Genomic DNA, 16,293 nt, shown 5'->3' with positions numbered 1-16,293 from the left:
CAGCAGAAGCATCCCGACCCGCAGCGCCGCTTCCCGGTCCTCCCTTCCGCATGGAGGTCAGCGGCGCCGGCGGTCCTTCTGCTGCTACCGGCCGGGAGATGATCGCCTCGCGCCGGTCATCTCACGGCTGCATCTCCGTCCCGCAGATGAGCTGCTAACGGCCGCCATCTTTTTTCCGAAATCCCGCGGCGCTGATTGGCCGCTGCCGGACCAATGAGCGACGCGGGATTTCCAGGACAGACAGACAGAAAGACAGACAGACAGACAGACGGGATAAGATGATTATATATATAGATTGCATTTTTTAGCTCTTCTTTCAGCTATTCAAGTTTAGATGTACTAACCAGACCAGGTCCCCATTGTCTCAACCTATATAGACTGAAGCAATATTCTGGAGCTTAGTAACAAATATTTTTATTAATTTCAGAACATAATGATACAGTGAACTAGTTCAACTCTTTGTAGCCCTTTTGGCCTCCTCCTGAGCAGAGCTCAATTTTCTTAACCGTGACAGTTCTTCAAGATGTTCTTTGACTATAGCCAGCAAGAGTAGAAGATCAAATAATTTACAATCTACTACTAGTACCTCTGAGATGAAGATATTTCTTAATGGTCTTCTTTATCTCTTCATTCCTTAGACTATAAACAGCAGGGTTTAACAACGGAGTCAAAATGGTATAGTTAATAGTTATCAGCTGGTCATATTCAGGTGCATATACTCTCTGTGGTCTTACATACATGAAGGCTACACTTCCAAAAAATATCAACACAACCGTGATGTGAGCTGCGCATGTTGAGAAAGCCTTTCTACGTCCTTCCGCACTGTTCATCATAAGTATTGTAATCAGGATTTTAGTGTACGTCAAAGCAATGAATGCAGAAGTCAAAATAATGATGCAAGAATTGATGATAAAATCTGTAATAACATTAAGAAATGTGTCTGCGCAAGCAAGGTGTAGAAGAGGTGACAGGTCACAGAAAAGATGGTGTATTTCATTCGATCCACAAAATGGTAAAAAATTTACCAAAATTAGTTTTGTTATTGGACTCATAAAACCACATAACCAACAAACTAATACAAGATGCTTGCAGCATCTAGAAGTCATGATAGTAGAGTATCTGAGGGGGTTACAAATGGCGATGTAGCGGTCATAAGCCATAACAGTCAAAAGATAATTTTCAGTTATCCCCAGAGAATGAAAAAAATACATTTGTAGTAGGCACCCACTGAAGTGAATATAGACGCGTCCCACCCAAAATATGACCAGGATTTGTGGAATTGTGACTGCAGTGTAACATAAATCTAAAAAAGACAACATTCCCGCAAACATATACATGGGAATATGCAGACGTGGCTCAACCCAGATAATAAGAGCTATGGTTACATTTCCAGTAATAATTAGAAAATAAAGAAAAAGCAAAATTACAAAGATAGGATAGCGCAATGATTCCAAGTGTGAAAATCCCAAAATAACAAAAACAGTGACGGTTTGATTCATGGTAGTACTAAAAAGTGTTATTATTAGGACCATGCAATAGGACGCCAAAACTGAGTAATTTTATTATTTATATGACATCACAAACATTACAGAACTGACAACCCATTTATTGTAACCATTCTGTGTAATAGATGATCAATCTGTTTGAATATACCTATTATTAGCAAATGTTTTAATAATCCTGTGTGAAAAAAAAACAACAACATTTTGTAGCCTAAATAAATATTAATAACTAGATTGACAATACCCTATGTATTCACTGGACCGACACACATTTAGAATGATAACATAGCCAATACTATACAAATAACACGTATATTCAGCTATTACAAAGCACATGAGTATAAAAATGATATTTAGCAATGTGTACCTATTTTATCCTAACACAATAACCTATCGATCATCTTCCACTCATTTTCCAGTTCTCTTAGACATGAAGCTAATAGTAAAAAAAAGGCATATGGAATATTACTGTACACATCACAATGTCTTCATTTACTGCACTACAGCAGATCTAGGATACTTTCACCTATAGACCTAGGTAAAAGACATTGCCTAAAGTGCCATACATTTGCAGAGACATGGACCTTTCTATTGAGTACTGTGCCAGGCTAAAGCTTTAAGCTATGTTCGCACGCAATATTTTTTTCTGAAGCCAAAACCTGCTCTCTTGCCATTAAAAATATCTACAGTTCAAAACGCCCATTTAACAGCGTTTTTGCTGCGTTTTTTCACAGCATTTTTTGGGTGTGCTGTGTCAACAGTATATGTTTAATAAAGTTTTATTCACCAAAAACGTGGTGAAAAACTCTGTTGCGTTTTTTCACTTTCTCATTGCTTTCTTTGGGTGTAAAAAAACGCTCGTAAGAATGGACGTGCTGATTTCAAGAACGCTGCAGGTCTCAAATTCAGTCAGGAAAAAAAACAAGCGTGTGCATGAGATTTCTGAAGTCTGATACTTTTTGTGGGTACTGTAAAAAGCAAAAATTGCAGCAAAAAATGCTAAATGTGAATATAGCCTTTATGATGGCAGTAATTTGCACGATTTAATAGTGACAATTTTAGTCATTCCTCTTCTTCTGTGATGACGAGCGATATCAAGTCAAGTAATCTTTTACAGTGTGCTAACTACTTGCATCTCTGATCATAAGCAGGTATAGTTCTGAAAGTTTCCTAGCACAGACAAGCACTAAGGGTCATATACACGGCAAACCCCTCAGTTGTAAAGACCTATAATACAGCACCAATAGACCTGTACAGAGCCCTATTGTACTTCTAAATGACCCATCAGATTCCAAAGCAAGACTTTATGTTCCCTTTGACGTACCCCATAATAAAGAGCTGTATATTAGTATATAAAGCCCCTTTGGTTCAATAGTACAGGGCCACAGAGACAGGAAACTTTACGCATACAACTACAAATAAAGGATGTAGTAACGCCCTGACTATAGATTCTATTTTAGTTAGATAATTTTCTTTCCACTTAAAATTTTTGGACTCTGAAATGACAAATGGCATAACCGAACTTCTTCAGACATCCTGTTTTCGGAAGATGATTGATCTTTGCATTCAACATTTTGTTTCCCACAAACCTTCCTTACTGCATCTCTCCTCTAAAAGTTATCTTCCCACTCATGCTCTCCATTCTCTATTATTATCATGATTGATTCAGGTGACATAAAAGTCTATTTAAATGACAATGAGAATGATCAGGCAATATCACAAAGTAGCATTACATGATCTCAAGAAAATTCGTATCATATTTTGAAAAACTACAGCAGTAAAACAACAAACCTTTCCCTATATGCCTCCATTTATCATATTACAAACTCTGCTGTCCCATTTATAAAGAATACCAATTTCTTCCTGTATGAAGAAGTTATTCCCTGTCCAATTCTTACTGACTAGGGACGTGGACAAATAAATTGGACTTCCTAAGAGGCCACTCTGTAATACTCCACTGTTCAATAATATCCCACAAATGAATTAAATAAAGACAACTAAAAATTATTGTTTCATCTAGTACTTTATTGCGAACATGAATTTTGTACACACATTTATTGTTAAGCCTTTAATATTTAATGGAAAGGTGGTCACTGATCCCACCTCTGCAGCCAACATCCGGGCTCCCACCACTGGACTGTCTATACTAATCTGTACTATGCAACATTTTAAAGGAACAGTCATATGTCAGCTAGTTAAGTCCAGCCTATGACTCAGCACCACTGTTTATTTATATTGTAGGTATCACTAGGGATGAGCGAACCCGTGGATGTTTGGGTTAGTCGGGTTCGGTTGAATTGTAATCCAAAGTTTGGTTCTGGCACCAGAACTTGACCCAAACTTTACCCCAAATGCCATAGAAATCAATGGGGACACAAACTTTGGTGCTGTAAAATGGTCGTAGTAAGGGCTGGGGTGGCTAAAAAAGAAAGCAAAATGAGGGAAGAGCAGGACAACTGAAGTGCAAACAAATGTGGATAAAAAAATGACTTAAAATAACATAGAATAAAAAGAAAAAAATAATAATCTTGAGCCAGGTGGAGAGGTAGCCAACAATGTTTTTCTGTTTGTTTGTTTTTGTGTATTTTTTTAGGGAAATGACAAAATAACATAGAATAATAAAAAAAAATCAATCTTGAACCAGGAGGCGGAGGTCTAAGTGGAAGAGGATGTTGAGGAGGAGGTGCACGTGGTGTTGTAGGTGGAAGAGACAGAGGAGGAGGTAGCCAACACTGTTTTTGTGGGGTTTTTTGTATTCTTTTAGGGAAATTACTTAAAATAGCATAGATTAAAAAAATAACCATCTTGAGACGAGAGGTGGAGATCCAAGTGAAGGAGGAGGTTGAGGGAGAGGTGGAAGTGGACGTAGTGGTGAATTTGGAAGAGGTAGAGAAGCTAGCTATTTCTTTTTTTTTTTTTTTTTTTAATTTGGGGAGGCCCCAAAACATTGGGAATGGCTAATAGAACGAACAAACTGCGGTGGAGTATAACAATGACTGGGTGCGGCAGGTCTACTTCTCAAGTCAGCCAAAGGTACGGACAAGTCTTGTGGGATCCACGCCTGATTGATTTTAATGAATGTGATCTTGCCCACGTTGGCTGTGGACTGGCGGATGCGCCTGTCTGTGATCACATCCCATGCCATGCTAAGCACACGTTTCGACAGCACACATGCCGCAGGTCAGACCAGTACCTCCAAGGTGTAAAGTGCAAGCTCAGTTCATGTGTCCAATTTGGAGACCCAGAAGTTAAATGCGGCAGACCCATCACTTAGTACGTGGATACGTGTGGACATGTACTCTTCCATCTTGTTGAAACCCTGCCTCCTGCTAACGCGGACCATATCAGATGGTGGTGCCGGATGTTGTGGCATGCTGAGGAAGTTTACCACATTTTGGCCATATTCCGGGGTGGTGCTGGTGCCACAGCAGCATTGGCAAAATTCCTCCTCAGCCGTGTTCTTCTACTGAGCCCCCGCTGTCAGGTGGTAACTCTGTCAGTAGTGCGTCTACCAGTGTGCGCTTGTATTCCCGCATTTCCCGATCCTGCTCCAGTGACGGAAGTAAGAATCTTACGTTGTCCTTGTAGCGGGGATCCAGTAGGATAGCCATCCAGTAATCAGCACTGGTAACAATCCAGACAACTCGGCGGCCATTGCGCTGGAACAGCAGCATGTATTGGCTCATGTGTGCCAGGCTGCCCATAGGCAAAGACAAGCTGTCCTCAGTGGGAGGTGTATCGCATGGGTCCTCAGTATCCCACCAGCCACGCTCCAGCGATGCCTGTGAGATGTTGTGAGTGCCACACGGCACTGAACACGGTTCCTCCTCTTCCTAAACTGTCCCCTGGCTGTAAAGTTGTGTACCTGGACGCTGTTGGTACAGGAACCCTCCCTCCGAGCCATGCGTGAACAACCTGATAATGGTGTGAATGGTCTCTGTTTCTCCTCCTCTTCTTCCTGTGCCACCACCTCAATCCATCATCGGTCTGTAGCATTTTTTCAAGCAGGCATAGAAGTGGGATAGTAATGCGGGTGATGGCATCATCAGCGCTGGCCATGTTGGTGGAGTACTCAAAGCAGCGCAACAACGCATGTACGTCCCATGGAGGCCCATTCGTTGGTCATAAAGTGGTGTTGTTCTGCAGAGCAACTCACCCGTGCGTGCTGCAGCTGAAACTCCACTATTGCTTGCTGGTGCTCGCACAGTCTCTCCAGCATATGCAAGGTGGAGTTACACCTTGTGGGTATTTTGAATATGAGGTGAACGGGAAGGCAGAAGTGACGCAGTAGTGTAGAAAGGTGAGCAGCAGGAGGGTAAGAACACCGAAAGCGCGTACAGGTGACCCACACTTTCAGCAGCTCTGACAAGAGGGTAATTTTTAAGGAAGCTCTGTACCACCAAATTCAGCACATGCACCAGGCAAGCGATGTGCGTCAAACTGGCTAGACCCAGAGGTGCTATGAGATTTCGCTCATTATCGCACACCACCAGGCCAGGCTTGGGGTTCAGCGGCACCAACCACTCATGAGTTTGTTGTTTGATCCCCATCTACAGTTCCTGCGCTGATATTTCTGCCAAACAAATACATTTCAGAACAGCCTGCTGTCGTTTCCCTAGATCAGATGAGGAGGCGGTGGAGGAAGCAGAGTAGGAGGAGGAGGCAACATAGACAGAGAAATGTCCTGCAATCCTCGGTGGTGGTAGGACATACACCAGAATGCCTTCTGCCTCAGGCCCAGCCACCACTACATTTAACCCGTGGGCTGTTAGGGAGACATACTGACACCCTGGCCTTGCTTACTGATCCACGTATCGGTGGTTTTGTGGACCTTGCCACGGATGCGCAATGGACACCTGATTTTTTCTGCAACATGTGTGTGCAGTGCAGGGATGGCCCACCTGAAACAGTAGCGGCGGCTGGGAACCAGGTACTCTGGGACAGCCACCGCCATCAGTTTTTTTAAAACTCTTCACTAGCCAGAATAGCAGCATTTCAAAAGGAATTCTGAAATGCTGCCATTCAAGACCAATGCTCATGAGTAGGTATGGGTGTACTTTTGCTTTCTCTACAGCCTTTGGGGGATGGACAGCTGAACATTTCCATGGGATGGTGTGGAAATGCTTGGTGACACTTCTGGTGGTGCTATCACATCTCTTTGCGTTGAGTCAGGTGGCATTGTTGATTGGGAGAGAGTCCAAGACCGCAGCAGAAGAGGGAGAAGGAGGAGTCTGAGATCTTCCCTGATTTTTCAGGTGTGTACAAAACTGCAGCTCATTCTTTGAATTCATATGCCTCATCATGCAGGTTGTGCTCAGGTTCAGAACATTTATGCCTTGCTTCAGGTTTTGACTACACAGTATGCAAACTGTCTCTTGTCGTAAGCTTATTGCCTGAAGAAATGCCACACCAGGGACTTCCTTTAAGCTGGCATTGGTGTGCTCAGTTCGTTGGTGCAGTGGGCAGTAGCATATGACGTACTGGCTAGGGGCCAGACGCTGTGTTTTTGCACCCCACTCCCTCTTTTGCTGTGCAGGTGGGGCAGCATGGCCACCTCCTCTTAATCTGAACTGCGATTATCACACGGATGGCCTTCACTCCATGTGGGGTCTAGGAACTCATCATCCCCCCGCATCATCTTTCACCCATTCCTCACCCCTGCCACTTGCCGGTCTGCACAATGCAGAAAGATGCAGCAGTTGGCACCTGCGTTTTGTCATCATCAGAGATGTGCGGCAGTGGTTCGCTGACCGTGTGCATTAACACTCCCACGCACTCATCCTCCAACTGAACAAATGGTTGAGAATCAGTGCACTCAATCTTTTCCACTTGTGGGGCAGGACCTGGTGGATGGCCCGCAAAACCCCAGCCAGCGGGATCATCAAAAAGCAGAAGTACAGAACGACCACATTCTTTCCTTGCAACAGCTACATTACCACCACCAGCAGCAACAACACGGCAACATCTACTATTTGATGCTCTCCTCATTTTTTCCACCCCAAAAAAGTACACAGTAGAGAAGAGAAAGTGCCTAGCAGATTATTACACTCTTAGGGCACTCTGCACCAGGCTGTTAGGGCACTCTGTACCAGGCTGTTAGGGCACTCTGCACCAGGCTGTTAGGGCACTCTGCACCAGGCTGTTATGGCTCAGTGCACCAGACTTTTAAGGCACTCTGCACCAGGCAGTTAGGGCACTCTGCACCAGGCTTTTTGGGCACTCTGCACCAGGCTGTTAGGGCACTCTGCACCAGGCTGTTAGGGCAGTCTGCACCAGGCTGATAGGGTACCCTGCAGCATGCTGTTAGGGCTTTCTTCATTAGGCTGTTATGCCACTCAGCACCAGGCTGTTAGAGCACAATGTAGCATGTTAGGGCATGCTGCACCAGGCTGTTATTTCATTCTAGACCAGACTGTTAGGGCACTGTGCTCCAGGCTGTTAGAGCACACTGCGCCAGGCTGAGACCGAAATGGCGACGCAACCAGTGATCCACAGGCCAAGTCACGTCTTGCACCGGCCATTCACAGCCATGCCTATACTTGGCATGGCTGTGATGACTCCGAAAGTGTCCAAAGCCTAAAAGCTTGTTGATTAGCTGTACTGCACCCTTTCAACAAACTTTATTCGACACCGAACACGAACAGTAAAACGGACTTCCGGGAAAATGTCTGTGTTCAGAGTTCGGTACCGTACACTAGATACCCGGTACAAATCCCAAACTTTACAAATCTGGTTCGCTCATTCCTAGTATATAACAAAAAGAAGAGCAGGAGAATGAAGTACTGAAGATGCATTTACTGTTATTGCAAATACATCAAAGCATGCAAGGTGTATAGACTTTGGGGCATCTAGTCATATTATTAATGACAGAAGCTTCTCTAACCTTGACCAAAGTAAGTCAGAAAAAGTTATTTTGGCTAATGGTCAGTATATGAAATCAGAGGTAATAGGATATGGTTACATTAATTGTTAAGTCTCCCCAACACAAAGCAGAAAGATCCCAATAAAGGACGTGCTCTATATCCCTAGTCTTGAAAGCAATCTGTTCTCTGTGAAGAAACTCACAGGAAAAGCAAATAATGTTACTTTAAAAGATGACAACTATAACATCTCAAAAAGAAGGTCACACACTAGAAGAAGGAAAAATTAAAGATGAGTTGTACCAACTAAACTGCAAGGAAAGTGTATACACTGATAAACATGAACAGTACAAGAAGTGTACCAATGTATGGCACTTGCATCTTGCACATGGAGACCCAGAAGTAATCAGAAAGTTAGCTCAAAAACAACTTGCTCATGGTCATAGGCGGATTATAATGAGGGCTATCTGGGCTACCGCCCGGGCCCCGAACCTCCAGGGGGCCCGGGGCTCCGGGGTGTCTATGGCCAGATTGCCCTCATTATATGTGCGGCGCCGCGGCACATACCGGCGGACAGTGGTGGGGGATGCCCCGGACCGCTCCCCCAGCAGCGGCGCCCGGCCGCTGCTTCTTCTTCGGCCGGGCCAGCACTGCAGCAATTAACTTCCCTGTGCTGGCCCGGCCGCATTACTGCTAGGAGACACGGCCGTGTGCGAGGCCGTGTCTCCTAGCTGTGACGTCACGCAGTGCGCACCCGGCCTGCAGTGCTGCACCGGAAAAGAGCCGAGCCGGGGGATGGTGAGTGTGTGTGTGTGTCTGTGTGTGTGAGTGTGAGTGTGTGTGTGTGTGTGTGTGTATGTACAGTGCCTACAAGTAGTATTCAACCCCCTGCAGATTTAGCTGGTTTGATAAGATGCAAATAAGTTAGAGCCTTCAAAGTGCAAACGAGAGTAGGTTTTATGAACAGAAGCATAAATCTTACAAACCAAAAAGTTATGTTGCTCAGTTGAATTTTATTAAATTTTAAACATAAAAGTGTGGGTCAATTATTATACAACCCCTATGTTTAATATTTTGTGGAATAACCCTTGTTTGCAATTACAGCTAATAATCGTCTTTTATAAGACCTGATCAGGCCGGCACAGGTCTGTGGAGTTATCTTGGCCCACTCCTCCATGCAGATCTTCTCCAAGTTATCTAGGTTCTTTGGGTGTCTCATGTGGACTTTATTTTTGAGCTCCTTCCACAAGTTTTCAATTGGGTTAAGGTCAGGAGACTGACTAGGCCACTCCAACACCTTGACATTTTCCCTCTTGAACCAGGCCTTGGTTTTCTTGGCTGTGTGCTTTGGGTCATTGTCTTGTTGGAAGATGAAATTACAACCCATCTTAAGATCCTTGATGGAGGAGCGGAGGTTCTTGGCCAAAATCTCCAGGTAGGCCGTGCTATCCATCTTCCCATGGATGCGGACCAGATGGCCAGGCCCCTTGGCAGAGAAACAGCCCCACAGCATGATGCTGCCACCACCATGCTTGACTGAAGGGATGGTATTCTTGGGGTCGTATGCAGTGCCATCCAGTCTCCAAACGTCACGTGTGTGGTTGGCACCAAAGATCTCGATCTTGGTCTCATCAGACCATAGAACCTTGAACCAGTCTGTCTCAGAGTCCTCCAAGTGATCATGAGCAAACTGTAGACGAGCCTTGACATGACGCTTTGAAAGTAAAGGTACCTTACGGGCTCGTCTGGAGCGGAGACCATTGCGGTGGAGTACGTTACTTATGGTATTAACTGAAACCAATGTCCCCACTGCCATGAGATCTTCCCGGAGCTCCTTCCTTGTTGTCCTTGGGTTAACCTTGACTCTTCGGACAAGCCTGGCCTCGGCACGGGAGGACACTTTCAAAGGCTGTCCTGGCCGTGGAAGGCTAACAGTAGTTCCATAAGCCTTCCACTTACGGATGATGCTCCCAACAGTGGAGACAGGTAGGCCCAACTCCTTGGAAAGGGTTTTGTACCCCTTGCCAGCCTTGTGACCCTCCACGATCTTGTCTCTGATGGCCTTGGAATGCTCCTTTGTCTTTCCCATGTTGACCATGTCTGAGTGCTGTTCACAAGTTTGGGGAGGGTCTTAAATAGTCAGAAAAGGCTGGCAAAAGATCTTTAATCCACACATGTGAAGCTCATTATTCTTGGTGCCTGAACTACTTCTTAATACTTTTGGGGGACCAAACAGAATTCTTGTGGTTTGAGGGGTTGAATAATAAATGACACTCTGAATTAACTTTTAACGTTTTAAAAAAAAACAAAAAAAAAAAACAAAAACAAAATTTGCTGCAGTGCATTTCCCACTTCCAGGCTGATCTACAGTACAAATGTCACAATGCCAAGTTAATTCCGCATGTGTCAACCAGCTAAATCTGCAGGGGGTTGAATACTACTTGTAGGCACTGTATGTATGTATGTATGTGTGTGAGTGTGTGTGTGCAGGCAGATATCATTGTGTGATGTCTGTTTATATGTATTTTTGTGTTTCAAATGTGTTTATGCATGTATGTATATGTCTGTATATGTTTGTGTGTGTGTGTGACTGCGTGCATGACTGCGTGCGGCCTCCTGCTGAGTATAGATGGCGCCATGCGGCCTCCTGCTGTCTTTGGGGGGGAGTGCCGTGCGGCCTCCCGCTTTGTATAGATGCCGCCGTGCGGCCTCCTTCTGTCTCTGGGGGGGGGCACCGTGTGGCCTCCCGCTGTGTATAGATGGCGCCGTGCAGCCTCCCGCTGTGTATAGATGGCGCCGTGCGGCCTCCCGCTGTGTATAGATGGCGCCGTGCGGCCTCCCGCTGTGTATAGATGGCACCGTGCGGCCCCCTGTGGTGTATAGGTGGCGCCGTGCGGCCTTCCGCTGTGTATAGATGGCATCGTGCGGCCCCCTGCTGTGTATAGATGGCATCGTGCGGCCTCCCGCTGTGTATAGATGGCACCGTGCGGCCCCCTGCTGTGTATAGATGGCGCCGTGCGGCCTCCCGCTGTGTATTGGTGGAGCCGTGCGGCCTCCCATTATGTATAGGTGGCGCCGTGCGGCCTCCCGCTGTGTATAGGTGGCGCCGTGCGGCCTCCCGCTGTGTATAGATGGCACCGTGCGGCCTTCCGCTGTGTATAGATGGCGCCATGCGGCCTCCCGCTGTGTATAGGTGGTGCCGTTCGGCCTCCCGCTGTGTATAGGTGGTGCCGTTCGGCCTCCCGCTGTGTATAGATGGCGCCGTGTGGCCTCCCGCTGTGTATAGATGGCTACGTGCGGCCTCCCGCTGTGTATAGATGGCTACGTGCGGCCTCCTGCTGTGTATAGATGGCGCCGTGCGGCCTCCCGCTGTGTATAGATGGCGCCGTGCAGCCTCCCGCTGTGTATAGATGGCGCCGTGCGGCCTCCCGCTGTGTATAAATGGCACCGTGCGGCCCCCTGCGGTGTATAGATGGCGCCGTGCGGCCTCCCGCTGTGTATAGATGGCATCGTGCGGCCCCCTGCTGTGTATAGATGGCATCGTGCGGCCTCCCGCTGTGTATAGATGGCACCGTGCGGCCCCCTGCTGTGTATAGATGGCACCGTGCGGCCTCCCGCTGTGTATTGGTGGAGCCGTGCGGCCTCCCACTATGTATAGGTGGCGGCGTGCGGCCTCCCGCTGTGTATAGGTGGCGCCGTGCGGCCTCCCGCTGTGTATAGATGGCGCCGTGCGGCCTTCCGCTGTGTATAGATGGCGCCGTGCGGCCTCCCGCTGTGTATAGGTGGTGCCGTTCGGCCTCCCGCTGTGTATAGATGGCGCCGTGCGGCCTCCCGCTGTGTATAGATGGCTACGTGCGGCCTCCCGCTGTGTATAGATGGCTACGTGCGGCCTCCTGCTGTGTATAGATAGTGCCGTGCGGCCTCCTGCTGTGTATAGATGGCGCCGTGCGGCCTCCTGCTGTGTATAGATGGCGCCGTGCAGCCTCCCGCTGTGTATAGATGGCGCCGTGCGGCCTCCCGCTGTGTATAAATGGCACCGTGCGGCCCCCTGCGGTGTATAGATGGCGCCGTGCGGCCTCCCGCTGTGTATAGATGGCATCGTGCGGCCCCCTGCTGTGTATAGATGGCATCGTGCGGCCTCCCGCTGTGTATAGATGGCACCGTGCGGCCCCCTGCTGTGTATAGATGGCACCGTGCGGCCTCCCGCTGTGTATTGGTGGAGCCGTGCGGCCTCCCACTATGTATAGGTGGCGGCGTGCGGCCTCCCGCTGTGTATAGGTGGCGCCGTGCGGCCTCCCGCTGTGTATAGATGGCGCCGTGCGGCCTTCCGCTGTGTATAGATGGCGCCGTGCGGCCTCCCGCTGTGTATAGGTGGTGCCGTTCGGCCTCCCGCTGTGTATAGATGGCGCCGTGCGGCCTCCCGCTGTGTATAGATGGCTACGTGCGGCCTCCCGCTGTGTATAGATGGCTACGTGCGGCCTCCTGCTGTGTATAGATAGTGCCGTGCGGCCTCCTGCTGTGTATAGATGGCGCCGTGCGGCCTCCCGCTGTGTATAGATGGCGCCGTGCAGCCTCCCGCTGTGTATAGATGGCGCCGTGCGGCCTCCCGCTGTGTATAGATGGCACCGTGCGGCCCCCTGCAGTGTATAGATGGCGCCGTGCGGCCTCCCGCTGTGTATAGATGGCATCGTGCGGCCCCCTGCTGTGTATAGATGGCATCACGCGGCCTCCCGCTGTGTATAGATGGCACCGTGCGGCCCCCTGCTGTGTATAGATGGCGCCGTGCGGCCTCCCGCTTTGTATTGGTGGAGCCGTGCGGCCTCCCACTATGTATAGGTGGTGCCGTGCGGCCTCCCGCTGTGTATAGGTGGCGCCGTGCGGCCTCCCGCTGTGTATAGGTGGCGCCGTGCGGCCTTCCGCTGTTTATAGATGGCGCCGTGCGGCCTCCCGCTGTGTATAGGTGGTGCCGTTCGGCCTCCCGCTGTGTATAGATGACGCCGTGCGGCCTCCTGCTGTGTATAGATGGCTACGTGCGGCCTCCCGCTGTGTATAGGTGGTGCCGTTCGGCCTCACGCTGTGTATAGATGGCTACGTGCGGCCTCCTGCTGTGTATAGATGGTGCCGTGCGGCCTCCTGCTGTGTATAGATGGCGCCGTGCGGCCTCCTGCTGTGTATGGATGACTACGTGCGGCCTCCTGCTGTGTATAGATGGCTACGTGCGGCCTCCTTGTAACATACCTGGCGGCGTCCTTGCATAGTGGTCCATCTCCCACTGTGCAAGAGCGAGCACTTGATTTCCAGTCCAGACGGCCACTCTGGCTTCTTTCCATACTGTTAACTTTGCTCTGCTCTGGCTGCTTAGGGCGACACCCGCCGAACTTCCTGTTTCTTGTAGCTGCTGCAGACACACCCCTAATGCGTCCTCAGCCTATTGCTGTCTGTCACCTGGTATTTAAACCAGCTCCTCCTTGAAATCCATGCCTGAGCATCTTGTTCTGTCAGTTGGCTTCTAGTCACTGATGTGCCAGGTCCTGTTTTTGTTTCCTGCCTTGCGGTATCAGTTCCCGTGTCTGAACTGTGTCCTGTCTGTGTACTCTAGCCAGCTGTCTTTCTGCCTTTCCTGGCCCGTGTGAACACGCTCTTAGCCTGTTCCTTCCGCCCTCTAGGGGCCACATACCTAGATCTGTTGTCTGTGTCTTTTCCCAGTGTCTGTTCCAGCCTGTTTCCCGTTTCTCTCTACGCCCATATCTTCCCTTTTTCTGCAGAGTCTGAACTCATACCTAACTCTTGCTCGTTGTCACTGTACTTCCGTTTGTGAGTTTGTGGTCCACTCGCTACTTCACTGCAAGTACCCTGTGGGTATCTGGTTCTGCCTTTCCCTTCCTGTCTGTTCCTTGTGAACAGAGCACTCTCCCCTCTGCCCTGCCTTGCTCGCCGCTCCGGCGGTTTCTGCCTGCTCTGCCTTGCTCACCGCTCCGGCGGTTCTTGCCTGCTCTGCCTTGCTCACCGCTCCGGCGGTTCTTGCCTGCTCTGTCTTGCTCACCGCTCCGGCGGTTCTTGCCTGCTCTGCCTTGCTCACCGCTCCGGCGGTTCTTGCCTGCTCTGCCTTGCTCACTGCTCCGGCGGTTCTTGCCTGCTCTGCCTTTGCTCACTGCTCCGGCGGTTCTTCCCTGCTCTGCCTTGCTCACCGCTCCGGCGGTTCTTGCCTGCTCTGCCTTTGCTCACCGCTCCAGACGGTCTCGCTCTGCTCTGCCTTTGCTCACCGCTCCGGCAGTCTCGCTCTGCTCTGACCCTTTGCTCACTGCTCCGGCAGTCTCGCTCTGCTCTGACCCTTTGCTCAATGCTCCGGCAGTCTCGCTCTGCTCTGACCCTTTGCTCACTGCTCCGGCAGTCTCGCTCTGCTCTGACCCTTTGCTCACTGCTCCGGCAGCCTCGCTCTGCTCTGACCCTCTAATGCTTATAATTTCAAAAATGACCATTTTTTTGTTCTTTATTAAAATGAAAAGGTTGAAAACTCTGCTGTGCATAATAATTTGGAACATGCATTTTGAGTGCAGTTTGAGTTTTTTATTTTTTTAAAAATATACTGTTATCATAGGCAGTTTGTACAAAACCCTTTCAATTGCACTCTAATAGTTATTTGACTGGAAAATTACAATGACTGCAATTCATATAGGTAATTTGGGAAAATCTGAGAAAATATTATTTGCATAATAATTTGGAACACAGTGTAGATGGCTACGTGCGGCCTCCTGCTGTGTATAGATGGCTACGTGCGGCCTCCCGCTGTGTATAGATGGCTACGTGCGGCCTCCTGCTGTGTATAGATGGCTATGTGTGCTCAATATTGAGTCATACAATTAATGTAAGGCTATGTGCCCACGATGCAGAAATGCTCCGGATTTTTTTTGAGCGTTTCTGCATCTCCCTGGCAGAAAAAATGCATGCGGATTGTACATGCGGATTGTACATGGGTTTTTCCTGCCAGGGACTTGCGGATGTGAAGCGTTCTTCACATACATTTCCGCATGCGAGTTGACAAGCGCTTTCCAAGCGATTTTAGCATCACTTGGAAAGTGCTTGACAACTTGGTCACACTATATAAATCCATGCAACCGGCATCTGCGCCGATTCTCATGTAGCCTGACGTCACTCAGCCATTCATTGTAGAAGTTGACGTGTCTGAATTGGGGGCTGTTTTGTCGCAGGGTGCGTCTCCTGGTAAATGGCATCCATGTGCATAATTTTCTAAAAAACTGTCACCCGCTGAAAGAAATTATGACATTGGTAACAGTGAACTCTTGGCAATCAAGTGGGCTTTTGAAGAGTGGTGTCATTTTCTGGAGAGGGTACTTCATCCGGTTATGGTAATCATGGATCATAAGAATCTGGTATATCTAGAGTCTGCAAAATGTCTAACGCCTAGACAGGCAAGATGGGCATTATTCTTCATCAGATTTAACTTTTTCGTTACAAATAGGCAGAGGAATAAGAACATTAAGGCGAATGCCTTATCTCGTTGCTTTCCTGGAGGTGGAGATAATTGTGAACCGGTTCCTATACTTCAAAAAGAGGTGGTTATTGCATCTATATGCTCTGATCTTGAGGAGGTTGTTGAGGCTCAGGGGGACGCCCCTGCTGCCTGTCCATTAGGTAAACTGTTTGTACCTGTGAATCTCTGTCTTAGAATTCTTAGTCAACATCATGATTTGGTCTTGGCCAGACATTCCAGTAGTAAAGCCACCACAGATCTTCTGACTCAGCGTTTTTGGTGGTCAGGGGTTCATCAGGCTGTTCAAGTGTATGTAGCCACCTGCAATGTCTGTGCGCATTCTAAGACCTCTCATACTCATCCGTCTGGGTCTCTCTAACCATTGGCGATTCCTAGTAGACCGTGGACTCATTTATCTGTTGATTTTATCACTGATTTA

General features: G+C 48.3%; 1 protein-coding gene across 1 annotated transcript; it reads right to left on the bottom strand.

Annotated features, from left to right (window-relative positions):
* Positions 1-566: 566 nt before the first annotated feature.
* On the bottom strand, positions 567-1,499 carry LOC141165160 (olfactory receptor 6N1-like). The gene has a single exon (XM_073650797.1). It carries the CDS (start codon positions 1,497-1,499, stop codon positions 567-569), a length of 933 nt encoding a protein of 310 aa, XP_073506898.1.
* Between the last annotated feature and the right edge of the window lie 14,794 nt (positions 1,500-16,293).

Source organism: Phyllobates terribilis, unplaced genomic scaffold, assembly GCF_046119375.1.
Source record: "Phyllobates terribilis strain yellow unplaced genomic scaffold, ASM4611937v1 Scaffold_11__3_contigs__length_659146591, whole genome shotgun sequence".
Classification (NCBI taxonomy): Eukaryota; Metazoa; Chordata; class Amphibia; order Anura; family Dendrobatidae; genus Phyllobates; species Phyllobates terribilis.
This window is presented reverse-complemented; position numbering and strand designations above follow the sequence as displayed.